Source organism: Ostrinia furnacalis, unplaced genomic scaffold, assembly GCF_004193835.3.
Source record: "Ostrinia furnacalis isolate ACB-3 unplaced genomic scaffold, ASM419383v2 OfSCF1726, whole genome shotgun sequence".
Lineage (NCBI taxonomy): Eukaryota > Metazoa > Arthropoda > Insecta > Lepidoptera > Crambidae > Ostrinia > Ostrinia furnacalis.
This window is the reverse complement of record NW_021131965.1, coordinates 237,300-264,612: the sequence shown is the minus strand read 5'-3', so window position 1 is coordinate 264,612 and position 27,313 is coordinate 237,300. Positions and strand designations below refer to the sequence as shown.

The window sequence follows — 27,313 nt, the reverse complement described above, 5'->3', positions numbered from 1 at the left end:
AATTGGAATAAGGTTGTGTTGTGATTTTTTTGGGCAACTTTGGGTGTTACAAACTATTCAGTGCTTACTGTTACTTACCTATTTATTGACTCAAAAATATGGCTGATCACCATCGGGTCATGTAAAAATATAATATTATGTCATAGATATTTTGTATGGATATGGTCACATCGAGCTATGCATATCATCTTACCTATTATGTGATTTATTTTATTTATTTTATTTTATTTGTTTAACAATGTTTCAACAGCATTAAATTGTACATAAATGTGCAGGAAGATACAACTTGAATATTGATAGCTGCTATTTTACAGCAAAAAATTATTGTCCATAAAATTTTAAAAAATTAACAACTACAAAGTACTAATTGTTGTCATCTCTAAAGCTATAAATAGTAAACTTTATGGTAGATCATTATGCACAGTTGAACCACTGTTAGAACATTATCAATGGGAAAACCCCATACTCTGTGTCTGTATGTAAATTAATGTGATAATTATTCTATTCTAATAAGTTGCAAGTTATAAATTTTCTTAATGAATGTTGAATAGTTTTGAAGTACGAGTATGTTAGTGATCATAAGCATGATGTCATGTCCTGCATGCCCAAACAACTGCACACAGGAAGATTTAATGAAGACTACTGACAACGCCATTCTTGTGGCGGAGTTTTGGGCTGACGCTGTGTAGGTGTGTTGTCGACACGGTAAGTGTGTTGTCGACACGACAAGAAGAAGAAGAAGCAGATAAATATAATTATTTAGTTAGAAAAAAACAAGTACATTATTTCAAAAACATTTAATGATTCACATTAATTTAAAAATTATGAGTAATTAGTATTAGATCTGTATTTAAACTCCATTATTTACTATCATAATCTTTTGCAGAATAAATATTTTTCTAAACAGCATTGTTATCTTTGCTCCTAATTGCTAATTTTGTCATCAAATATTGATAATGACTAAAAAAGATTCTAAAAGTGCATCTTATCTGTGTTTGTATACTTAGCAATCACTTGCCACAACCGTCACCTACATTACCGACAATGGGCATATAAATAAGTAAATAAATATTTTATTATTTATAATGCTGACGCATGTTTACTGGCAATACCAAGGTAATTGCCCTTAGGGTTATCACGGGTCTTTGCGGATGCAACTTTTTAGCACGGACTACTTTCCTTGGGTTGCTGTTGCTATTCTAAATAGAACTCAAAGGTGACTGACTGACATAGTGGTCAATCAACGCACAGCCCAAACCACTGGACGGATCGGGCTGAAACTTGGCATGCAGGTAGATATTATGACGTAGGCATCTGCTAAGAAAGGATTTTACGAAACTCCACGGGGTAAAACGGGATCCACGCGCACGAAGTCGCGGGCGGCCGCTAGTTGTAGGAATATGGTAAAAGACTTTTCACGTGTAAAACTCATAAAAGTAATTTTATTTTGCAAGTACGCTTTTCAAAAGCACTTTTACACGTCCCAGTATCTGCTTCGAGACAATAAATGATAGATCATGATGTGTATGTCCACCTACAAGGTGGACCAACGTATTGTAAAGGTAGCGGGGAAGCGGTGGACGCAGGCCGCGACCAATCGATCAACATGGAAAGCATTGAGGGAGGCCTATGTTCAGCAGTGGATGTCCTATGGCTGAAATGATGATGATGATGATGAGGATGTGTGTGTGAGTGTGAGAATTAAGCGAAATACCGAACAATCGGACCTTCAAGACCCCTGTCCCCGCCGGCTCAAGAGCTATGGCGCGGACTTTTGATATGTTCACCTCCTAACTAGTTTAAATAAAGTCACGAAGTCAGAAATTGTGTTCCACACATTTCCCTCTTAATACTTTATTGACTGGACTATTAGGCGCAGAACAGACGGTGAAACGCAACTGCAACGAAACTGCAACTTTCTGATGATTCTTATGAATGATACTGAAACTGAAAGTTTCAAACTGGTCGCGTCATGTGTGGTCTCTCAACGGACGCTATGGCAAAAGTAACTAGCAGTTGCAGTTTCGTTGCAGTTGCGTTTCACCGTCTGTTCTGGGCCTTAGTGTTAGTTCTTACTCATAATTCTTTGTTAGAACAGATAAGATAAACTAGAGAGCAGCCAGCATCGTCATATCACTGGATTGAAAGATTTTGATAAAGAACTGGCACAACCAAAAAAATAAGCGAATGGTCAAAAAACCAAGTATTCCTAGGCATTTTGAACTTTCGCGTTCCATTTCAATTAAAATAGTAAGACACCGCTCAAGCAGACTGCCTGTGACCACGGCTGCAGCATCGCAGCCGAAACGTCAAGCCGTGAGTACATAATGTAACTCATTAGTAAACGTCGCGTTAAGACCCGTGTCTTACTATTTTAATATTCCTAGGCAGATGCAGAACACATTATTTTACAAGTGACATATATGGACATCCGATAAAATGCCTTTCCTATTGACCAATAGATCAGAGTGTCAGTACTACCAATAAAAAATGGACGCACTATAGTTCAGTCGGAAGACACTGGCATAATATCTTATTTACTTTGTAATAGGCACTATTTTGCGATAAATTTGCTGATCTGGGGTGCTCTCGGGTCTATTGTGGAGCTATCACAGTCCTTGATAACGATTTCACATCGTCATTACGTATAAAACGCCGGGATGTTTAGTAAACTAGTAATTCGTCGTAGGCACGCCATTATCATTCTAATATGTGGGCGGGAAAGACGAAAATTGCACGAAAAAATTGTCTAGCATAAAGGTTGACTTCTAGTCAAAGCATTTTTTCTTTTGATAAAAAGAGCAAACGGCCTTGTTATAATAGAAAGGTCTCCCTCAATGTCGTATAATCCCGTTGACTCCCACCATTTCTCCCCGACTGGTAAAAATTTTATCGTTGGACTAATTTTCCCCGTTGTCCGCCAGTAGGGCCAACACAAATGGTGAAAGACAATCAAATGAGAATACACCCTCAATGTTATTGATAAAATGAGTACCTATGTATTTGGTACCTATGGCAACTATGTTTCATGATATGCCTAGATAATAATATTTTCTTGTAGGTTAAAGCCTAGGTTAGCTGATAATCAATTTTATCGTTAAGTCAGAGTTTAGATATAATATACAAATATGCGGCATGTGACTCCCCTCCATGACCTTTGGATAATCGTTAACGGCCAGATAAAGTAGCTGTTTAATTAGTATATTTACGGAACTAGCTAATAGATCTCTAATTGTCTTAGTTTCGAAGTCCTGCGAGGCTACAAGGACGTATTTTGGAACTGCTATAAAGTCATAAACGAAATGGCATATAAATTCGTGGCACATAATTTGAAATTATTAATGTTTTTCATTTTACGGGGCAGTAGGAGAATACTTCGAACTAAAAAGGTAAGAAATATTATATCATTTACTAATTTGATCCAACCAGGAAATGAAATTGAAACCCAATAATTTCAAGGCGATTCAACCCTCCAAGTCACAATGACATCGAATCGTTGAAAACCTATAAAAGTTACGTTATGTTTTGACCTTGTTGATTTTAAGGTAACATTTTTATCTGAAACTAGCGGCCGCCCGCGACTTCGTACGCGTGAATCCCGTTTTAACCCATTAGGAGTTGAATTTTGCAAAATCCCGTCTTAGTGAGCACCTACATTCTGAAATTTGAAACTCCTAGCACTTGTAGTTTCTGAGATTTCGTGATGAGTGAGTGAGTCAGTCAATCAGTGACCTTTCGCTTTTATAGATATAGATTTTCGCTATCGCTTCGCTTTTTATCGAATATCACCTAATAATTGCGTCTTTACATAATATGCGTTTGATAATGCCACAATAATGCGTAGTTGGTGTGCTGCGAGCTGTGACTCAAAGTGACGTCATGGTGAACCTCTTTTTGAGTATTTTAATAATTATGGTAAATACCCTGATGATTTTAAATAAATATTCGCGTTTCTTGCGAGGCTTATGTTATGTAGGGTGGAGTTCAGAGAAGCCCTAAGCACAGGATTTAGTACTTCAATTGAATTGCGGATCCCATATTATGCTAAAAGTTTATTTTTATGCTAAAAGCAGTTTAAAATTTGGCTTTAAAACCAGTTACAATCTCCCAACGTAGTACAAGTCACCGTTTATTTTTTGTTGAACCGATGTCGCACTTTTGTATCTTTTGACAGTTTGATAAAAATGATTATTTACTTGCGAAACAGGATTTTTGGCTAATAGTCACTATGGGTAGGTTTAGTTTTAACATTTTAACCCTCCAGTGCGTTTGTAACAAACTTGCTGAAGAATGTATTTAATTTTACTCGTACGTGATTCAGTAGAACCTTAGAAATGTCGTCACGTGTCACGGTTTTCTAATGCATTGTACAGTCGACCACACTGTACTATACTTTTTTGTAGCAAAATAACCTCTATTACGACTACATAAAGATGCGGTGTTTAGTTTGATGTCTTCTACTATTTCTAAGCTCAACAAAATGACTAACGCTCGTATTCACAAACGATGCTTGCTTATGAAGTGAGTGAGTAAAAAGTGCAAGTGAACCAGCAAATCGAACGCACAGTGTTGAATAGAGCTTTGTGATTGGTCCGTGTGTCACCCTGTGCGAGAGATCTCATAGTAAAGTTTGTGAATACGTTACGGGCCTAACCGGTGAGGTCACCGGTCCGCTAACAATGCATCGGCGGCTCGGCGCCCGCGCATTCGACGTAGTTGTGACAAGCTGTTGCAATCTGATTTACGTTTGATATCAAGATAATATTATCCTGTTATTCGCCAAGTTGGGAATGGGGTGGGAATAGTCCCGTATGAAGAGATTAACAAGATGTTGCCCGCGGGTTCGCTTCCATTAAATAAATCTATTTTTCACGATTTCATTCATACTAACTTTGTACCCCCGTTTCTCCCCTTTTGGGGTGGAATTTAAAAAACGTTCAAGAAATGTATTGTTAGCATTAATTAAAACTAAATTTCATATCACCGGCTTCAAAAATGACGGACTTCCATACATTTTTCTTCCCCTTTTTCACCCCTATAAGTTTGCATTTAACAAGTGTCATTTTTTATAGTTACTTTTGTGAAGCCTCAATGTAACCTTGTTGGTGATCAAATAAATAAATAAAAATAAATAAGGGATTAATCTCGAAAAATCAGTTCTAATCCCTTCGCTAGTCTAAGTACGTCATAAAAAAAGAGCTTCATAGGTCCAAGGGTTTAGACTGGATGTTGAAAAGTCAGTGAGTCGCGACTCGATGTTGAGCTAATGAGTCAGAGATTTAAAATTAGTTTTCCTCAAACTACTATTTATTATATTTATATTTACTTAAGGACCTCTAAAAACTCTTGTGGGTCCTTATTTACGAGCAAATAATCTGAGGCATATCGCCAATAGGTCACGGCCATTTTGCAGTTAAATAACTACTACTTTCTTTTATCTTTCTCTACTATCTTGTTGTTTTGCTCCAGTGTTTGATATTATGTAAGTTTTATTATTTACCCTTGAATAAATGTAATTATCTTGCATTTCTCAACCGACTTCAAAAAAAGGAGGAGGTTCTCAATTCGACCCGTATGTTTTTTTTCTATGTTTGTTACGCGATAACTCCGTCAATTATGAACCGATTTGAACAAATCTTTTTTCGGCGTATAGGTAATACCTCAAGGAGAGGGTGGTCCCATTTAAATTTAATAATAAAAAAACAACCCCCAAGGGTGGAAAATTAGGGATGAACTTTTTATACGCAATATCTCCGCCGATTATGAACCAATTTTAACGATTATTTTTTTTTGTTGAATAGGTATTATTCAATTTTTTTTAATTTTTAGTTTTTTTTGTGTTCACGCATTTGAAGTCGGTTATATTTTTTTTTAAAGTTAATTATTCTTCTCAGCACGGGCCCATTTATTGTCCCGAAGTAGTTTTTTTTTATCCACAACGAGGAAGCTCTTGGCCTGATGGTAAGTGACGATCAGGCCGAAGGTGGAAGCGAATTTCACCCGGAATCTTCAACCACGGAGGAACTGGTTATCTTACCTCTAACTGCCGGAACACAACAATGCTGTTAACATTGTTGTTTTAGTGACAGACTTAGGTAAGATGGTGGTAGCTAGCCAGGCGGACTTAGAACAAGCCCTACCACCAAACAAACCCAACAGAAAAATCTGCCCCCACTGGGAATCGAACCCGGGACCTCTGCGTCTGAAGCAGGTGATCTTCACTAGACCACAGAGGTAGTTAAAGTTAGTGGTAGAGTTAAAGTACTAATACTGCACTGGGGCGTGTAAAACTTCCTAGTATTGATAAGCCTACTTACAAAATAAATGAATTGAAAAATGATATCGGACCTGCGTGGTGGTCAGACGACCTAATTTATTGAAGCCATTGAAGTGTGTGCAGTGATCCGTTCATACTTATCCAATGTGACACCAAAAATCGATCATGGTCAGCTATGGACTTTTCCTTACAAAGTAGGTACTCGTAATTGTTTGTTATATTTTGGTATAAGTTCAAAATACGGTTCTTCTAAAAACATCCATTTTGTTCAGGCTTTCTGTGTGTTAGATATACATACAGGGTGAAATTTTGCAAACATTGCTAGAATGCAGTTGTCTTTCTTTTCAAAAATAAAGGAATGTTTTCATTGAGTAAAATTTTCTATTTACGAAGAGTACTTTCCCTCCGGGTGGCATTACAAAATTCCACCATGTATTGCAGAGTTATATTACAGATACCACTGGCCTATTTTCGACCGCAAAACTTTCTACAGACAGAGTGTCGATGACATTATCGTTGTAATTAATTTGCGATGCTTTATACGCTTGATCATTGAACTCACAAGTCGGGCCTAGTGATAAAATTGAATAACAATTACTCGTATGTAGAATGGAAAAGTTAGAAGCTGTGGTAGAAGGACAAAAAAGGCTACTCATGTCCATTCGATGATTTGACACGCGGTCAAACAAATACAGGTTGCTGGTTAGTTTTTGAGCGTCCGCAAGTTTTTTTGTGGAATTTTAAATCTAAATACAAGGACATAGAATTCAAATGAAATCAGTTTATTCAGTACATAGGCCCTAATCCAGGGCACTTATACACGTCCCAAATAGTCGTATAGCAATAATTCAAAATAACGTGGTTACTTACTATCTTTGCATATTTTATGACTGTTTGAGTGTACTTAGATATACATTCCTAACTTACGATATTAACGATACTTCCTACTGTAAAGTTTCATCTTAATCCGTTCAGTAGTTTTTGCGTGAAAGAGTAGGTAACAAACATTAAAGAGTAACAAAGTTTGGATGTCTGGCATCCACACATCCAAACTTTCGCATTTATAATATTAGTAAGATTTCAGCCACGAAGACGCGGCCCACCATTATTCCGATAATGTTTGAGTGTGATCGGTACACGCTAAATTATCCATGAGTGCACACGCTCACTACAATAATGGCGCTCGGATTGCTCGGATCAAACTTGCCGCACCCCGCGCTTCCCTCGACCAAAAATTGGTGGGGCGCATCTTCGTGGATGAAACTGGACAGCTCGAGCAGTTAGCCAGGGAGTGATCAACATATACGGACCGCTCTTGCAGTCATAGTCAATTAGCTAAATTAATTTCTCTATAAACGGGTATTCCTTGCTGCTAACCGCCCGAAGTAGTCACAACTGCTCGAGTCGCAGCTTGAAGTTGTCGTCACTAGCTGCTTCAATCTGACCGTGTATGGCGGACCATAGGATATCGGAGATTTCATCACGTTGTGAAATAGGCCTCTGTAAGCTCTTGTTGGTTGGCAGGTTAAATCGCATGGTGACGTCATGGCAGGCGGCGGCGCGTGGTCGCGGCGCGTGGCGGGGCGCGCGCGCACGCTACGGGGGCTGGTGCGCGACACGCAACGCGCGTTGCACGACGTGGCAGACATACTGCACTATGGTGGGTACAAGCACAGAATAATAATAAGTACTACGTACAGAAGTTTTACTTCGCGAAGGTATTTAAAAAAATGAATGCTCAATGTCATTAACAATATGGTGTAATTTAGCCTGTCTCAAGAGTCAAGCACCATTTTGTTGACAAACGTCAGTGATCGGCACTGCGCCGAAGCTAGGGCTGACTTCGGTAAGATGATGTGACGTGGGTGCCAAACGGAACTACGGAAAATGGCGGAGGAAATACATGATTTAGCATGAATTATCATGAATAATATTAACTACTTATTTACCTCTCAGTGTCTTAAGGCAACTTAAAAAAGTACATTCTGTGTTTTTATTATTATTTAGGCAGTTAAATACTGCACAGTATTTCGTACACCATTTTCTTTATTTTCTTCCATCATACACAAGAATACGCGTGCGTGAGTCAATGTTCGCTCGTATGTGAGGCCTTGTCGAATAGTATCCTGTAGGTGGGGCCATCGTGCGTGTTTTGTTTTCGATGTAAACTCGCGGAGATAGAGGCAGAAGAAGAGGCCTGGTACAAGATTGACTTACTTGACTTAAGGTCCTATGTCCCCTAGATGGGGCAGAGGGTGTCCACAACAGTCCTCCATCCCGTTCGGTCTTGAGCTTCTCGCTTGAACTCGCTCCAGGTCTTGCCGATTTTCTTCGACTCGTCTGCTACAGTGCGCCGCCAAGTTTGCTTGGGGCGACCACGTTTCCGTCATCCTTGGGGGTTCCATTCCAGAGCCTGCTTAGGGATGTGATCGGGGTCCCTTCGGAGAGTGTGGCCAATCTAGTTCCACTTGCGGCGCTTGATCTGCTGGTCGATTGGAATTTCGTGGCTGAGTTACAATAGCTCGACGTCGGTACAAGTCGGGTACATGATTACCCTTTTGTAATGACGTCCACTGCTGGACAAAAGCCTCCCCCAAGGATTTTCACAACGACCGGTCCTGCTCTGCTCACATCCAAGTGTTTCTTGCGACCTTCATCAGATTGTCAGTCCACCAAGTGTCACCTGTCTCACTACGTTACGATTTGTCCCTCAGCACTGCAAAGAAGAACAGATTAACTTTTAGTTTTGTTTTTTATGCAAGACAAAGCAGGTATTTGACCGCAATCGCACCTGGTGTTAAGTAAGATGCAGTCTAGGATGGTACATAATATCTGCCCTGTAAGTGCCTATTCACTCTCGCTTTAAAAAGGACCGGATTATGGTGCTGTTTGGTTGTAGTGTAGTTGTTCTGATTTGTACACATTTTTGTACCTGGTGTGAATTAGTCTGAACATAGTAATATACAGTACTGGTAATTTTTCAACCTTTAATATCTTTATTGCGTTCATAATGTACAGTTATTATGAAATCAAAAAGATACTATGAATCGTCAATATATGCATGCACTTTCTTCTTGATATTGATTCTACGACGTATTCAACACACATATTTTCCCATCCAGATCCAGAAATCTTAACAGCAGTGCAAGAGATCGGGCAGCTGTCCAGCCGGTTGACAGCGCTGGTGGTGCTCGGAACAACTGCAGAGGCGCGGGCGCGGCTGCTGCACTGCTTGCTGGGCAGACGACTGCTGCCGGATCGACCTCCCATTGGATGCAGATGGGTAAGTCAAAGCCTGACTAAGTTCCTTATTTTCCAATTAGGAGTTCCATATGATTTTCGTTGCTATGGACAATTAATAAAATCATCAACATCAGCGACGCTTTCGCCCATCTGATAATGCAATCGGACTGAACTCTCGGTCTCCAGAAGGGTGTAAATGGGTAAGATCTTTATTTCTACCACTGCCAATGCTGGATGTAAACCTTCCCTAAGGATTTCCACAAAACACGAGCTCTTTTAATCTTTTTGAGATTATTGGTCTATCGAGCAGGTAAAATGAGAAAGTCCTTGATGTTACCTTCTTTAACTGGTTGCGCAGTTTGTTTGGGAGTTCCGACTCCAGTTGTTTTAGACGAAATTAGGATTACAGCGAGGCAAACTTTGGCGTTTGGGGACTTAGTGATCTTACCCAGGAACAAAATAAATACACCCTGTCCTCCAACTTGTCACAGATCAATTTGATAATCAGTTTAAACTTTTTTTTTTATATTTCCAGTTGCGTATCCAATACGGGGCCACGACCCAAGTTCACCTTACCCTTGGGAACTCCGAATTCGAGCTGGTTGAGGACTTGGAGTGTAATAAGAGACCTTGGGAGACGCTGCCGATCCAGGTGAGAAAAACTAATAAAAATGACTCTGATGAGTTACCTAAATATGCAGAATACCAGCGTTATGTTCTAGGTTCTACATATACCCTAGCTAGAGCATCATGACACAATGCTTCGTTCGTTTCAGCCGAATGACGTCCACTGCTGGACAAAGGCCTCCCCCAAGGATTTCCACAAATACCGGTCCTGCGCCGCCCGCATCCAAACACCTTCCGCGACCTTCACCAGATCGTCGGTCCACCTAGTAAGAGGCCTGTCCACACTATGTCTTCCGGCTCATGGTCGCCACTCGAGAACTCGGCGAGCTATGTGCCCCGCCCACTACCATTTGATTTTAACGATTCTGCGGGCAATGTCAGTCACTGGCTCTCCTGCGGATCTCCTCCTGATGATTTTGAACTAAACAAACAATTTTTATTTCAAAACAAGGTTTTGAGAAGGCCGATAAACCAAGCGCTTTACAAGAAAATTCTTAAAAGATTGTCTTTCTTTTAAGATCGAGTTTGACAGATATTGGACCTTGGAACTTGCTTAACCTCTGTATGCCCCCGCTTATCAGCATCACACCTGTACTCTCGCATTATCTTAGACCATTACATCATTAATTCAATTTAACTATTTCAATTATAAACATCATTAAGGCCTGGTTCAGACAGCGATAATCGCGCGGTTGCTGGGCTGTTCTCGTACATTTGCACCAAACCGTAACCGCACGGTTACCGCATCAGTGCCTCGCCAAAGAACCACCCAAAAACTGCGCGGTCATCCCGCGTGTATGAACAAGGCCTTATGCCCGTTTTCACCATCAATCCCTAATTTTTAAGTGACCCCATTAAAAACAATATTCCTGTTGAATTACCATAGGGGTCACTTAAAAATTATGGATTGATTGTGAAAACGGGCCTAAGACTAACAGTTTTTACCATCCCTCTAATTTTCTGTTAGGGACCATAGATCTAGCGGTACTCAGTCAGTGCATGAGGTATGGCAGCGGCAAAGGAGGGTGTTTATAAGACGTCAAACGTCCGCTTCAGATTTGTATAGATGTCCTACACTGAACTGTCCCACCCCCGACATTAACAGGGGGGCGCCACCGTCTATACCGGATCGCTGGTTCCGATTTTTTCCACGTTGGACAACCAAATATAATGTAGTATGCGCGTCACGCACGCACACACTCACATCCCTTACATAGTATATAAGGTTATACACTATTAATAAATGGGCTCTTAATACGCAGTCAGTCTACTTATTTAATCGTCCCAACGCCCAACGTTGCAATAATATGACATTATTGGAGGGCGCTAATATCAGTACTGGGTTAGGTTTTTTATTTTTGCCACATGACGTTACAGAATCGTGGGACTATAATGCTCTGTCACGTCATATTATGTCAATGTCACCCCTCCCGTGCCGCTTCCATACCTCAGACACTTGAATTTAGCGCTAGCCCTATAACTATGCCCTAAAATCTACTTTGTTTTTTCCAGGACCTCGTCCGCCAAGACCACACAGACTTAGCCACGATGCTGGAAATAGAACTGAACAACCCCTTCCTAAAAGACGGTCTTCGCATCATAGTGCCTCCAGACATCGACCACGACACCTGCCACAACCTACAGACTTTAAAACACTTACATTCCGAATTATACTCGAAAAGGGACTTAATACTTAAGAATTTCAATCCAGTGTACCTTTACGCGGTGGATAGAATCGGCAAGAATGTGTTCAGTGATAGTTTTGTGTCGAATATGGTGACGTCACGGAGTGAAGAGGACTTTTGGAGTTCGTTCAACTTGTATAATATGACCCGGTCGAGTTGTGACAGTGGGGAGAACGGGGAGGGTGGCGAAAGTGATAAAAGTGAGGTGGTGGAGGAACGGCCGTGGAAGGGGGGCGGGGAGCCGGCTGTGTTTACGTCAGAGGTATGTATAGTGTTGCCAGACTAAAGTATTTTAACTTTACGGTTTTAAAAGGTACGATTTTACAACAAACATTTGTAGATTTTGGTGGTGGTCCGATTGTACTTTTTTCCTGTTGGTTCGATTAATCGTACTACAAGTAATAGCAATTCCCTTTTAATTAAAATTAGCAGTTCTCTAATCTCTGATGGCCTAATAATAAGGTCTAATACCCGTGCAAAGCCGCAACGGGTTGCAAGTTACAATACAATTTTGACAACCATGACACCAGGACTTAAAAGTCCTGGGAATCGAGATAACTTTTTCCAAAAGTCCCGGGATTCGAGACTCGACACGTCCCAAGACGGGACGTGTCGAGTCTCGAATCCCAAACCCTATTAGCACATAAAAGGGACCCAAACCCTATTAGCACATAAATATTAATTTACAAGACTAAGTGATTGTTCCACTCCTCCTACATTCAATAAAAATACTTTATTGAAAACAAAATATACTTTTATTATTAGACACAATGTAAAGGAATTACTACGTTAGATCTAGTGATTAACTCAGTGCCTAAGATATGAAGGCGGCAAGGAAGGGGTGACATTGACATATTATGACGTGACAGGGCATACAAAACTTTTTTTTTTAAACAGATTTAATGGCTTCGGATAGTATCCTTAAGGCCAAATCTTTAGTGAGATATTTCTTTCTTTGTATTTTCACCCATGAGTACTTTCTGAGTGTTTTCAATGGATTTGGAGTTTCGCTGACGTTTGACCTTCACAAAATCACTCCCGTGCCGCTCCCATATCTTAGGCGCTAAATAAGTTAAGTCCGGTCACCGAGCAAGTAGAATTTTGTCCAATGACCCCAAGCTACCCATCCTTATTGCTCGCGCGTATATTGCTGTCGCGACTGTGCGACGGGCGGCCGCAGTGAGTGTGCGAGCGTGACAGCAACATAATTACGCGCGAGCGATAAGTATGGATAGCTTGGGGTCATTGGACGAAATTCTACGTGCTCGGCGACCGGACTTTAGACCTATTGTAATCATTCTATTCTTTTTTTCCCCAGAACTGCCTAGACCTCCACCAAGTGAAAGACATCAACCCGCACTCCCAAGTTCTGTTCGTGCTGTTCTCTGACAGCAGAGACATCAGAGAAGGGAACAGAATGGAAGACAGAGTGAGGGTGTGCATAGAAGCCACGGAGTCCACGGAAGACGCCGTGTACTCCGCTGAGGAGTTGCCCGAGTCAGACCAGGAGCTTATAAGGTATGGGGTAGAATATTACATATGTTAATTTTTTTGAATATTTAATTGTATTTCAAAAGCGGAGCGTAGGACTTCCGGATACCTAAATAGACAAAAGCGTATATCCTTTGTCTGAGTAGTGTAGTGTCGAAGTAAAGTCATGTCGATATTCAGTAGTGTCGGAGTAACGTAATGTCGAAGTAACGTTTTTCGGGGTAAAAATTTCCACCCAGGACTTCCACCCACAAGGTGGACCGACGATCTCATAAAAGTAGCAGGATGGCGCTAAACGCAGGCCGCTACCAACCGGTCAACATGGAAATCATCGGGGGAGGCCTAAATGCTGTGACGTCCTATGACAGAAAAGATGATGATTGCATCCATGTTAAAATTAAAGGATTGTTTTTATCCCGGTTTTTGAAATAGGGACCTTCGTGATCTTTTTTTCTGTGACAGACAAAGTAAACGCGGGTGTAGCCACGGGCAAAAGCTAGTAAAAAAAAGAATAACAATGGATGCCTATTTATTTATTTATTACAGACATTCCGAAGAATCTCCGCGGCCAAAGAAGAAATCGACTGACAGCAGAAGACTGAACGAAGAACAAAACGCATTCATGAATGATTTACTTGATCAATGGGAATTAATGTGTGAGTATTTTTATAGAAACACTTGACTGGCAATAGAAATAATATACAATTGGGAATTAATCTATACTTATAATAAATCTGTAGAGAGGTCAATTCTGTACATGAAATATATTTTCAAAATAACTATCAGGGGGTGACAAGTGATCGATACTGATGCCAAAAATGCAATCAGTAAAATTTTTGTCTGTCTGTCTGTCTGTCTGTCTGTCTGTATGTTCCTTATAGAAACAAAAACTACTTGACGGATTTTAACGAAACTTGGTACAATTATTCTTCATACTCCTGGGCAGGTTATAGGATACTTAAAAATTCCCACGGGAACGGGCATTAGCGGGAAAATCCTATTGTATGAAAAATCTAAACCGCTTAAGTTAGACGCTTGAAATTTGGCATGTAGGTACCTTATTAAACTTAGAGCTTAGTTACAACAAGGAATTCCCGAAATTCTCACGGAAACGGGAACAAGAGGGAAAATCCTTTTGTATGAAAAATCTAAACCGCTTAAGTTAGACGCTTGAAATTTAGCAAGCAGGTACCTTAGTAAACTTAAAGCTTAGTTATAACAGGATATTGCAAAATTCCTACGGGAACGGGAGTTAGCGGGAAAAAACATTTGTATGAAAAAATCTAAGCCACTTAAGATAGACGCTTGAAATTTGGCATGCAGGTACCTTAGTAAACTTAAAGCTTAGTTACAACAGGATATTGCGAAATTCCAACGGGAACGGGAGTTAGCAGGAAAAAACATTAGTATGAAAAAATCTAAACCGCGTAAGATAGATGAAGGGGGTAAAACGGGTTCCACGCGTACGAAGTCGCGGGCGGCCGCTAGTACAGTATAAAATTATTTATTGATCAACGATTTAGTATAAGGATACTAAATACTTCATATTTTGCCGATATTGACGGAAAAGTTGGTTAAAACATCAGTACCTCTAGTAGGAAAAACTTTCGAGTTCGTTTCGTTGCGTATTCAAAGTGTCATCGAAAAATTTTGTATGAAAAATTAAACAGCGCCCCCTACATTATAGCCGCCCTAGGGGGCGCTGTTTAATTTTTCATACAAAATTTTTCGATGACACTTTGAATACGCAACGAAACGAACTCGAAAGTTTTTCCTACTAGAGGTACTTGTATTAGATGGGACTCACTGATACAAGTTCTTGTCATCGCAGGCATTGAAAATTTGATTTGAATCAAAAATATTTGTTCAAGTTTGACTACTATTTTGGCACTTATGTATTTCCACGTTAATAAAAAAGCGTAGCCTTAAGGGGCACTTATCAATTAACAACCACAATCCTTTCTCTTTACAGCCAACCCCACCCCAAAACACTACGTAAAGAGCCAATCCCTAATAATAGACGACAGTGAAATCCTGCGCACATCAGAACAACGGCCTTTAGCGCCGCCGATCGCAAACGCCATACTCAACGCCGACTCCAGGAGTAAGCGGGACGGAGAGAGCGATCGGATAGTGAAGAGCAGGACGGCGCTACTGAATAACACCGTGAAGTTTGCCACGGATTGTTTGCAAAGTTATTTGCTGGAGTATTGCACCAGGTTGAGTGAGGTTTGTAGATCTGTTTTATAGCTTTAATACTGTACGAATACTAGCGAAGTAACTAGCCAATTTTAAAATGAAATGAAACTAACTGATTTCTTGCTGTGACATAATAATAAAAAGGATCTCCCTGTATCTATGTAGTACTTAAACACCCTACCCAGACATGAGTTAAAATCAGTCAACAACAACAATGTAAAGTTCTAAATAAATTAGAAAAGGTGGCCGGCTGTCATACGGCTGTGTTAGAAAATAGTTATCTTACTTTACGCGATTTTAAATTAACAACTTGAAAAAAATCGAACTGCCTAAGGCGGGAATCGCACGACCTTTCGCTTGCCAGTTGACGCTTGCTTTACGCGATTAAAATAATTAAAAAAATCTTCAGTTAGTCAACTTAAAAATTGGTAACTGCTTTACATAACCCTCATGTACATTCCAGAACCACGTCAAACTGCTCCAGCAGTTCATCCTAGCATCTTTCGACATGGCCCGCGAGTTGCAAGTCGTTCCCAAGAAGATACAATACGTGGCCACTCAAGAACAGCAGTTATACGAGACTATCAACGAGAAGTTCTCTGATGGGGATAAGAAACAGGAATTGCTGCAAATTATGCAGGAGGTTCTGCAGGAGATGAGAGCGGAGGTCAACAATATGGACTGGAGTGTCGATGGTAAGTAATGAGTAGCATGGAGTAGACTATAGCCCGCTTAGGTGGACCGAGGGTCCTGTTTCACCAGGATCGCGAGGAGAAAACCTCTATTCAAACAACTGGACTTGAGTTTATTGGGACCCTCGAATCCGGAGAGGCTCATTCAAGAGCGAGCTATCTATATCTGATAATCCCTACTGTAGGAAGGCGATCTTAGGCGAACACAGTTTCCTGTTTCACCAGGACCGCGAGGAGAAAACCTCTATAAAAACAACTGGAGGGATGAGTAGGCCCCTCGAAGCCGGAGAGGCTCATTCGAGAGCGAAATAGCCTGAGACGGAGCTGCGGACGAATGTCCAAGTTAGGACAGTAATTCGCGGCTCTATTTCTTTAGGCTCCAGTGGACACCATCAGGTTTTAGTAGACCGTCCTTTTGGCGATGACCCTACCACATAACAGACATAATTTTTTGACGTAAAAAAGATAAGGTTAAGATCCAATACGTGGCCACTCAAGAACAGCAGTTGTACGAGACTATTAATGAGAAGTTCTCTGACGGGGATAAGAAGCAGGAGTTACTGCAGATTATGCAGGAAGTCCTGCAGGAGATGAGAGCTGAAGTTAATAATATGGACTGGAGTGTCGATGGTAAGTAATGAGTAGCATGGAGTAGACTATAACCCGCTTAAGTGGACCGAGGGTCCTGTTTCACCAGGACCGCGAGGAGAAACCTTTTTTTAAACAACTGGACTTGAGGTTGGTGGGACCCTCGAATCCGGAGAGACTCATTCAAGAGCGAGCTATATCTATCTATATCTGATAATCCCTACTGTAGGAAGGCGACCTTAGGCGAACACAGTTTCCTGTTTCACCAGGGCTGCGAAGAGAAACCCTCTATAAAAACAACACAGTTTCCTGTTTCACCAGGGCTGCGAAGAGAAACCCTCTATAAAAACAACCGGAGGGATTAGGAGGCCCCTCGAAGCCGGAGAGGCTAATTCGAGAGCGAAATAGCCTAAGACGGAGTTGCGGACGAATGTCCAAGTTAGGACAGTAATTCGCGGCTCCATTTCTTTAGGCTCCAGTGGACACCATCAGGTTTTAGTAGACCGTCCTTCTGGCGAAGACACTACCACAAACATACATAATTTTTTACCTTGCCCCACCCTAACCAGATGGTTTAGTAATAGAATTATCGTCACTCTTTTCACCATCAGGTCATCTAGTTTCGGTTACTGGAAGACGCCTTTCTAATTTATCAGAGATAAAAGGGAGGATACCAATCGATCAACGTGGAAAGCATTAGGGGAGGCCTATGTTCAGTAGTGGACGTCCTATGGCTGAAATGATGATGATGATGAAAAGGGAGGATTTGGCCTGCAGTCCCCACGCTCTGTCCAGACGAGTGGAGGAAACCTAAGGTATGCATAGTTATCGTTTAGTCGGCTCTTATGAGATCCACGTAAAGAAGAGTGGGAGTATAACTATTCCATTCTGCTCGAAGCACACGGTTATTTTGGAAATTGTCGGTAAAAAAGATATCCCCTAAAAACTCTTTGTAATGTCTTCTTATGGTATCTTTAATTTCTTATGACCTCGACTCACTGAGTCATACATAAAAGACATGCATGAAAATAGTACGTGCCCCTGTAAAATGCTTAAAATATCTTATATCAATTCAACAAAACCATTAATGTATACTTCCAGACCTGCCCTGCCACCAAGACCGTCGCTTCGTGATATCAAACTCGGTGTTCTACTCGTGGTCTCCCACCAGTCCGGGCCGCGTCCGCCTGACCGAACCAGCGGATGCCGCAACATCCGCATCCGCATCCGATGGGGAGGAGGCGGTCTCTTGCGACAGCTATAATTTTGAAGACTATGAGATTATACAGGAGACTGATGAAAGCTTGAGCGTCAGCGAGTCTTTTAGGAAGGTGAGTGACACTCCTGGTCTCTTAGTCCAGGCCACGTCCGCCTGACCGAACCAGCGGATGTTGCTGCATCCGTATCCGCATCTGATGGCGAGGAGACGGTCTCTTGTGATAGCTACAACTTTGAGGATTATGAGATCATACAGGAGACCGATGAAAGCTTGAGCGTCAGCGAGTCTTTTAGGAAGGTGAGTGATACTCCTGGTAAAGGAGTGCAAGATAAACTTAAACTGTCATAATTACTCACCATAGGTAGTTTTTGTGCATCTTTACTAACATTTTGCCACGTGTCTGTGACTAGCATCTATGGAAGATTCCCGTTTTGTCAACTCAATAAGGACTATCATTTTAGCGTTGGTGCCACTTGTAGAGTAACGCCATGTCACTTGCTTAGTGCCTAAGACGCACTCACCAAGATCGCGACACTGTAGAGTATGGTACTGTCACTGGGCAGTGGTGCCAACTTTCAAGCGAGAGTGAATAGGCACTTAGATATGTGCCATTGGGCAGATATGTACCATCCTAGACAGCATCTCACTGAACACCAGGTGCGATTGCGGTCAAATACCTGTCTTGTTATGCATAAAAAAACTGTAGTGCTCTTTGACTTGAGTGTCAACTACCCTATTCTAAACAACACTTTATCCTTACAGTCCAAGCAAGACGACTCGAGCCCAGTCTCGTCCCAGATCGGCTCCATCCGCATCGAGAATGAATCGTCCAGCTGGGGCTCGCCGCGTTGGAGCGCCGGTGCCGTCTGCAACAACGACAGCAACATGTCGCTGAAACAGGCCTCTTTAGACGTGCAGCAGACTGGTAAGCAGCATACAACAGTATCTTTGGGTTGTCTACAGGAGTGTAGCGAGGTAAAAATGAACCAATATGGAAGCAAAAACTTGCATTTCTCTTCAGTAAACAGAGAGTTGCAAACTAATTTAATAATTCACACAAAAGGGAGGATCGTAGGCGGGGAAATCAAATGATAATTGGGCGCTCGAGGCCTCACAAAACAGTTTGCAACTACTCTGCTCCGCATACTTCTCCGTTCCGCTACCTAGCTCCGCGGCTATGGACAGACACAGTCCGCAACTCCGCTCCGCTTGACTCCTTTAAGCTGTCATAGGAATGGAATGAGATGATGCAGTGGAGAAGCGGAGCGGAGAAATCGTGAGACGAAAACACAACTAGCCTCCGCACACTTTTTTGCTCAACGACAGCAACATGTCGCTGAAACAGGCCTCTTTAGACGTGCAGCAGACTGGTAAGAACAAACAACAGTATTTTTAGGTTGTCCACAGGAAAGTAGCGAGGTAAAAATGAACCAATATGGAAGCAAAAATCTGCATTCCTCTTCAGTAAACAACGAGTTGCAAACTAGTCTAATAATTCATACCAAAGCAAAGGGAGGAGCGTAGGCGGGGAAATCAAATGATAATTGGGCGTTCGAGGCCTCACAAAAACAGTTTGCAACTACTCTGCTCCGCATACTTCTCCGTTCCGCTACCTAGCTCCGCGTTTGGATAACCAGTCCGCAACTCCGCTCCGCTTGACTCCTTTAAGCTGTCATAGGAATGGAATGAGATGATATAGTAGGGAAGCGGAGCGGAGAAATCGTGAGACGAAAACACAACTAGCCTCCGCACACTTTTTCGCTCCGCATACTTTCTCGCTCCGCTCCGCTACCTAGCTCCGCGTTTGGATAGACATTCCGCAACTCCGCTTGACTCCTTCCATCCGCATCGAGAATGAGTCGTCCAGCTGGGGCTCGTCGCGCTGGAGCGCCGGCGCCGTCTGCAACAATGACAGCAACATGTCGCTGAAACAGGCCTCTTTAGATGTGCAACAGACTGGTAAGTCGTTTCAACTAAAAGACGTCCATCGTTAGACCAAAGCCTCCCCTAAGGATGCATCCAGGTCGTAGAAATTCACCAGATTGTCGGCCCACCTAGAGGGAAGTTTGCCCACTTCCTTGATCGTCGGTCCACCTAGACTAGCCTAGAGGAAAGTTTGCCCACACTACGTCTTGCAGCCCGTAGTCGCCACTCGAGAACTTTTCTGCCTCAACGGCCTGATGGCCCTGATAGGCACTGATGTGCCTACTACAAGCTAGCGGCTCTCCGCTACCTAGCTCTGCGTTTACGGACAGACACAGTCCGCAATTCCGCCCCGTATTTCTCCCTTGTTCTGCTTCAGTAGACAGGCGGCTTTAAGATGCTTTTCCGAAGCGGGCTTCAGAACGCAGCGATAGCACGTGCAGTCGTGTCCACTGCTTCACAAAAGCCTCCCCTAAGGGTTTACTTAACCAACGGTCCTGCGCTACTCACGTCCAGGCGAGTCCCGTGACCTTCAATAGATCCTCGGTCTACAGAGTGGGGAGGCATGCCCAGGCCCACACCACATCTCAACTGTGACGTCACTTTTTTAAATTATTAATATTTTGTCCACAGTTCTGTCGAAATTGAGTCGCAAGATCAGCCTGAAGTTAGTGAAATTCGTCGACTGCCTCAAGGATACGTATTTTGGAACGTTGCAAAGGTAAGCTAAATTTTTAGTTATCCAATAGAAATTGTTATTCTACCTTCTTCAATATTTTTTGACTGCGTATGTTGTTACGAGTTATAAAGTTATGTTAATTAAATAACGCACGTATGCGCTGTGACATAAAGTTTGTTTTCGAATGGTTCCACTGAGAAGTGTAAATAATAAACAATTTTGTACAAAATCAACGATCAAACGAAGATATGCGTATGCTTCTCATTGACTATTTCAGCTTCTTCAAGATCTTTTGCGTCTGTATTTTGATACGAGGTATGAAGTTATGTTAAGTAACTGATGCACGCCCGCGTTGTAACACAAGTTTACTCTAAACGGCTTGTTTTTTACACTAGTAAGAATATCTGATGGTTGCAGATGCCTGGATTCTCTGGAGTCTTCATGCCGCCAAGAGTTAGGCGGGCGGCCGGCCAGCGAGGCCATGCGACAGTTACTGTCAGTGGCGCGCCAAGTGGACTTGCAGCCATGTGCTTCCTTCTCACTGCTGCGTTCGATGCTGGATTCGCTTCGACGGCTGTTCTCCAGGTGAGTAGACCCTGAGTGAGGTTGGGATACAATCAGTAGGCCGTCTACCAGGCTGGTAGACCCTGGGCGGGGTTGGGCTACCATCAGGAGGCTGTTCTCTAGGTGGGCGGCCGGCCAGCGAGGCCATGAGTGAGGTTGGTCTACCATCAGTAGGCCGTCTACCATGTTGATAGACTCTGGGTAGGGTTAGGCTACTATCAGGAGTTTTCTAGGTGGGTAGACCCTAGCAGGGTTGGGCTACCTTCAGGTTTCTTCAGGCGGGCGGCCGGCCAGCGAGGCCATGCGACAGTTACTGTCAGTGGCGCGCCAGGTGGACCTGCAGCCCTGTGCTTCCTTCTCACTGCTGCGTTCGATGCTGGATTCGCTTCGACGGCTGTTCTCCAGGTGAAAAGACCTATCGTAATCTCCAAAGATATGTTTAAGACTTAAAATTAGCTTTAACCTCAGGCGAGGTTGGACAATAACTCGCAGTTCCGTACCAAAGACTTTGTAGGACACCGTCAGGTATAGTGAGTAAGCTTTGCCCATCTGGCAGGGAGAGCCTCATAATCCACTGGTTCCCCGGGCCAGTGGGTATGCAATATCATGCATTTCCTGACGAAAAAAAAGGTTAAGCTACCATCATGAGGCTGTCCTCCAGGTCGGTAGACCATGGGCGGGGTTGGTCTACTATCAGGTTTCTCTAGGTGGGTGGATCCTTAGAAGCGAGGATGCGCCAGCTGCTATTGGCGCGCCAAGTGGACTTGCAGCCCTGTGCTTCCTTCTCGCTGCTGCGTTCCCTACTGGACTCACTTCAGCGGGTGTTCTCCAGGTGAGTAGACCCTGAGTGAGGTTGGGCTACCATCAGAGGGCTATTCTCCAGGTGGTTAGACTCTGGGTGGGGTTAAGCTACCATCATGAGGCTGTCCTCCAGGTCGGTAGACCATGGGCGGGGTTGGTCTACTATCAGGTTTTTCTAGGTGGGTGGATCCTTAGAAGCGAGGATGCGCCAGCTGCTATTGGCGCGCCAGGTGGACTTGCAGCCCTGTGCTTCCTTCTCGTTGCTGCGTTCGATGCTGGACTCGCTTCGGCGACTGTTCTCCAGGTGGGTAAACCCTGAGTGAGGTTGGGCTACCATCAGAAAGCTATTCTCCAAGTGGTTAGACTCTGGGTGGGGTTGGGCTACCATCAGAGGGCTAATCTCCAGGTGGGTAGACCCTGAGTGAGGTTGGGCTACCATCAGAGGGCTATTCTCCAGGTGGGTAGACCCTGGGTGAGGTTGGGCTACTATCAGGAGGTTTCTAGGTGGGTAGACCCTGGCAGGGTTGGGCTACCATCAGGTTTCTTCGTGGGTGGACTCAGCGAGGCCATGCGGCAGTTATTGTCAGTGGCGCGCCAGGTGGACCTGCAGCCCTGTGCTTCCTTCTCACTGCTGCGTTCGATGCTGGACTCACTACGGCGGCTGTTCTCCAGGTGGGCAACCATCAGAAGGCCGTCCTGCAAATTGGATGGAGCCTTAATGTGACATGTCCCTTACTATGTCCCTTACTAAAGCTTCAGCCAAACTAAGGAGCTCAGCCTGAGTTCGCGTTGGCATATGGCGATCAGACGTGTTCACATCGACGCATCCTCTGATTGGCCGCGGCGTTCGGTGCAGCGTCTGCATGTGGTGGTGGCTATCAGTTCGCACTTATCATTTTTACATTTCTACTTTTCAAAATGGCGGCTTTTTTCCTGTGAACGTCTGGAATGGGAACGCGACAATTGTAAACCAGTGATCGCCATCGTGCACGCTATCGCGGACGCAGACTGAACGCGTTGGTTTGGCCGAACCTTAAATCAGCTTCCTCCAGCTTATGTGTTATCCCACTGACACCCTGATATCCAGCAGTTGAAGATCCTGCTATAGCACGGCCTTTGTCAATCCTAATAGCAGACATTTGACGTCAAATCTCTATATTCCTCCAGCTTATGCAGCAACTTATGTGTATTATGTATTGTTCTAGACTGCGGATAGTGGGCAGCGAGGGCGAGGAAGCATGCTGCGTGCTGAGTCCCGTGTGGCGCCGCCAGGTGGCACTACACACGGCGCACTCGCTCGGCCCGCAGCGCCTGGCCCGGGTCATCTCTGCACAGGTGAGACACGAGACTGCTACCTCTCTCGCTCACTCATGTCTCACCCGGTTGGATAGTACCGCGCCGAGGGCGGAACAGTCACCCGGTTGGATAGTACCGCGCCGAGGGCGGAACAGTATTGTCAAAGTTGTGCCAGGCCTGTTCTCCCCTAGTAGTCATCGAAAACAAAACACGCGCGGCGGCCACGCCGGCATGGCTAATCCGGAATTCACGATCGAGCAGTTACTGATCGCTGAATTGGTTTAGTGTATTTTGAATCGAGTTCTCGACTAATAACAGTGAAAGGACATCATCCACGTTTCATATATTTTTGGTCCAAATTCAAAAGTGCCGGCCAACAAAAAAAAGTGCTGTATTCTGACAGAATACGTCTGCCTTAGCATTTGTTACTATGGCACCAAAGCCGTAGCTCCACTCTGCGTCGAGTATTTGAGATCTAAGAGTCATCGACTATTCATACATTACGATGCACAGTGGTGCTACAGCTTTGGTGCCATAGTAATAAATGCTAAGGCGGACGTATTCTATCAGAATACAGCACTTTTATTTTTTGGCCGGCACTTTTGATTTTGGACCAAAATGGATGATGTCCTTTGCTTGCAATGGATTACTCTAGTGTGTAAACGAGACGGTACTAGACTCTGAGGCAAGCTACATTACACCATGTTGACGGTGTTGAGTAGACATTTTTTTAAATACCTTTGCGAAGAAATTCGACGAAGATCTTCTTGTCATCAGAGAACACGTTTTTGGGATGTTAGACATCTTCGGTAGTGTCTTCGATTGAATGCGTAAGCGGAAATAATCGGTTTGCTTTAGACGCCTAAAACAGAACTTTATTTTTGACCTTGAAAAAAAACTAATAATTTTCTCGATTAAAAATCTTCATTGGGCTCTACGACTACCGATATAATAACAGCTTCCATCCTCCATTTTCATCATCACTTTCCATCAGATGAAATGCAGGCCAAAAGTTTCCCAGTCTTTTTGTGGTCTCCTAATCGAAACCATTATTTGTGAATCCATGTCTCTCCACTAGCGCAGATCTTTTTCTCACTTTTCCAGCTGTATCAGTTTATTAAAGTGCTAATAATAATATATTTCTGTCCAGATATTAGAGAGGTTGAGCGATGCCCACGAGAGGTACCAGTCAGCTCTCACGTCTCTGGAGTCGGCGCTGGCCAACCGGCTGCATCACACCGAAGATATTAAGCTAGCTATTAGGAAAAAGTAAGTCTACCCTCATTTCAGATTTCATGAAATATTTTAATGGCTTAGAAAAATATTTGTGGAAGGCCAAATATTTACCTTGTCCTGCTTAAGAAAATCAACTTAAAATGTTTTGAAGGTAGAAACGTAAATTGTGTTTGTTTTTAAGAGCAAAACTGTATTTTTTAAAGTCTTATTAAATTTTTTTTCCTCAATATTTAGCGATTTGTAATTACTATTTAAATTTGCAAAATAAAGACATTTTTTTACTTTGTCTTTTAATATTTTAGAGTAGTTACATGAAATAACATTGTATAGCATTTGTGTTGCTGTCATTTCAGATACGCTCCGTCCTTTGCGCGTTTATGCCTCGAGAGCACATCGATGTGTGATTTGCTCATGTACGGGACTCCAGAGTTGGGAAGAGAAATTGGTAATCTAACTTAGTGTTCTTTGTGATAGCGAATCAAGCTTATTATACATACATAGACTATTAATACAAATACAGTTCGTTTTTAAGGCTTCGCCAAATACAACGCGTATCTATCGAAGCTCATAGCGTTGCGTACTGCTAGCGCTGTATTTGACACAAAACTAAACATTTTACCGACACAATTCGGCGCTATAGCGCGACGTCAGGCTCACGCTTTAGCGCGCGATAGGTACCCGTTCTATTTCGGAAAGCCTTTATTATTATTTATCTGAACGTCTGCTCGCTTCGGGAAGCTGTGTCTTTAAAGCGTTATAGTGCTCGAAGCAACGAGCACTCATTCGCCTGATCTGAACATCTCTAGAGCTTAAATTGTAGAATCCTAGTTCTTGGGTCTGTTATCAACATATTCGCGTGGTGTAAGCGCTGAAAGCTAATATTAGTACGTGTTGAAGCCAAACTAAAACCCACGTAAAACGGAACGCAGTGACGTCACTCAGCGGCGCTCTTATTGGCTACTTTATAAAACGTATCGTTGTCAAAATTTGAATTTCATGCATATCATTACTATTTGGTCTACGCATTACAACCTTTGAACCTGTCACTGTCTTTTTTCTGCTCATCATCTACTGCAACTGAAATCTTCAATTCTCATACGAAACAGTACGTTTAAAGATCAAGAATGAATTCTCTACTCTGATTCTAGCTCTTTGTTTAGTCTAAATCCACCTTAACACGCGTGGTAATTCTAGGGCGCGGCCAGTACGGCGTGGTGTACGCGGTCCGCGGCGGCTGGGGCGGGCGCAGCCCCGCCGCCGTCAAGTCCGTGCTGCCGGCCGATGAGAGGCACTACCACGAGCTGGCCATGGAGTTCTTCTACACCAGGTGAGGAGCACAGGTTCATAGGCGAGGCAAGGACAGTAGTGAAGGCTGGATGGGAGACGAAAAAGTCAAACAAAAACCATTGACTATACATGTCAAGAAAGGGACGCTGCCGGCCGACGAGAGGCACTACCATGAGTTGGCCATGGAGTTCTTCTACACCAGGTGAGGACTAGTATAGGTTCAGAGACAAGGCTAAGACAGAAGCAGCAGAGGCAGGAAAAGAGGAAAAAGTCAAACAAAAACTATTGACTATACAGTCATGTCAAAAAAGGGATGCTGCCGGCCGACGAGCGGCATAAACACGAGCTGGCCATGGAGTTCTTCTACACCAGGTGAGGACTGATGACGTTAGCATAGGTTCAGAGACAAGACTAGGACAGAAGAGGCTGGAAGCGACGCGCAAAAGTCAAACAATAACTGTATAGTCAAGAAAGAGGTGCTGCTTGCGAATGAGAGGCACTACCACTAGCTGGCCATTGAGTTCTTTTACACCAAGTGAGCGGCTTTAAGAAAAGAAAAGGTCCAGAGACGGCACCGACAGAAGCAGCGGAGTAAAATAAAAAAGAAACAAAAACTGGTTTTTGACTATAAATGTCAAGAATGGGGTACCACCGGATGAGAGGCACTACCATGAGCTGGCCATGAAGTTCTTCTACACCAGGTGAGGACTGAGGACTAGTATAGGTTTAAAGTAGTGATGAAAATGATATCCGGCGGCCGGATAGTTGGCCCAAGTCTCGTTGCATGTCGTGACGAGTTTAGCGCCGCACAGGTGTTTCGAACGCGATCAGTGGGTCTATTAGTAGACTAGACTAGTCACACTTTTCGAAAATCGAATTCATCCGAATAGAATGTCAGATTTTGCCACTTGTCTAGGGGGCAGATTAATTCGGGCGATTTTGGTTGCCATCGTGAGTGTGTGATTGAATAGCGAAAATTTATTTGGCAATATTTTGACATTAACAGATATTTACCATTTATGTATTCGTCATTAGAGATAATAGCCCAGAAAAAGAAATTAGTTTTTTGAAAGGCCTTAATATGGCTTTTTTGTAACTTTTTGGACTTTTAATAAAAGCCGTCATTATTATAAGCCATTTTATTGATATTTATTTACCCCAAAGATTTAATGTATGGAGCATTCCACGCGAAGCGGACAGGTAAAAAAAGTCGATGTTTCCGATTTCAGTAATATTTGAGTATGTTCTACCTATACATATTATTGATACGTGTACCAAATATTTTTGTAATATAATGACTAGTTTAAGAGTTATGGGTCTTCGAAGTTTTCGGCAACCGGTTGGCATGCAGTACTTCAAAGCCGATTATGGAGTCATAAAATTATATATTAAAATAATTAAACCACGGGATTTATTACTTCATTTACCGTGCTTTTTAACTGTATTTTTGGAAACGAAAAAAAAAGTATTTCATTTTATTAATAGGAAATTGTCGTAGTTTTTTAA

The 27,313-nt window shown here is 42.8% G+C and overlaps 1 protein-coding gene across 3 annotated transcripts in view; it reads left to right on the top strand.

Annotated features, from left to right (window-relative positions):
* Nucleotides 1-25,886, top strand: part of LOC114353517 (dual serine/threonine and tyrosine protein kinase) — a 28,470-nt gene extending 2,584 nt beyond the window's left edge. The window contains exons 1-18 of one of the 3 annotated variants that reach the window (XM_028305549.1): nt 3,242-3,389; nt 7,802-7,937; nt 9,400-9,560; nt 10,056-10,172; nt 11,660-12,094; nt 13,151-13,350; nt 13,870-13,979; nt 15,296-15,552; nt 15,986-16,217; nt 17,904-18,133; nt 18,784-18,946; nt 20,578-20,665; nt 21,041-21,081; nt 21,466-21,592; nt 23,194-23,323; nt 24,435-24,553; nt 24,874-24,965; nt 25,715-25,886. In XM_028305549.1, the coding sequence (XP_028161350.1) occupies nt 3,303-3,389; nt 7,802-7,937; nt 9,400-9,560; nt 10,056-10,172; nt 11,660-12,094; nt 13,151-13,350; nt 13,870-13,979; nt 15,296-15,552; nt 15,986-16,217; nt 17,904-18,133; nt 18,784-18,946; nt 20,578-20,665; nt 21,041-21,081; nt 21,466-21,592; nt 23,194-23,323; nt 24,435-24,553; nt 24,874-24,965; nt 25,715-25,851 (2,862 nt within the window). In that variant the 5' untranslated portion in view covers nt 3,242-3,302 and the 3' untranslated portion in view covers nt 25,852-25,886. Of the gene's footprint in view, nt 1-3,241; nt 3,390-7,801; nt 7,938-9,399; nt 9,561-10,055; nt 10,173-11,659; nt 12,095-13,150; nt 13,351-13,869; nt 13,980-15,295; nt 15,553-15,985; nt 16,218-17,903; nt 18,134-18,783; nt 18,947-20,577; nt 20,666-21,040; nt 21,209-21,465; nt 21,593-23,193; nt 23,324-24,434; nt 24,554-24,873; nt 24,966-25,714 lie in introns of those variants that run through there. The other 2 variants (XM_028305548.1, XM_028305550.1) reach the window with 2 other exon arrangements.
* The last annotated feature ends 1,427 nt before the right edge of the window (nt 25,887-27,313 follow it).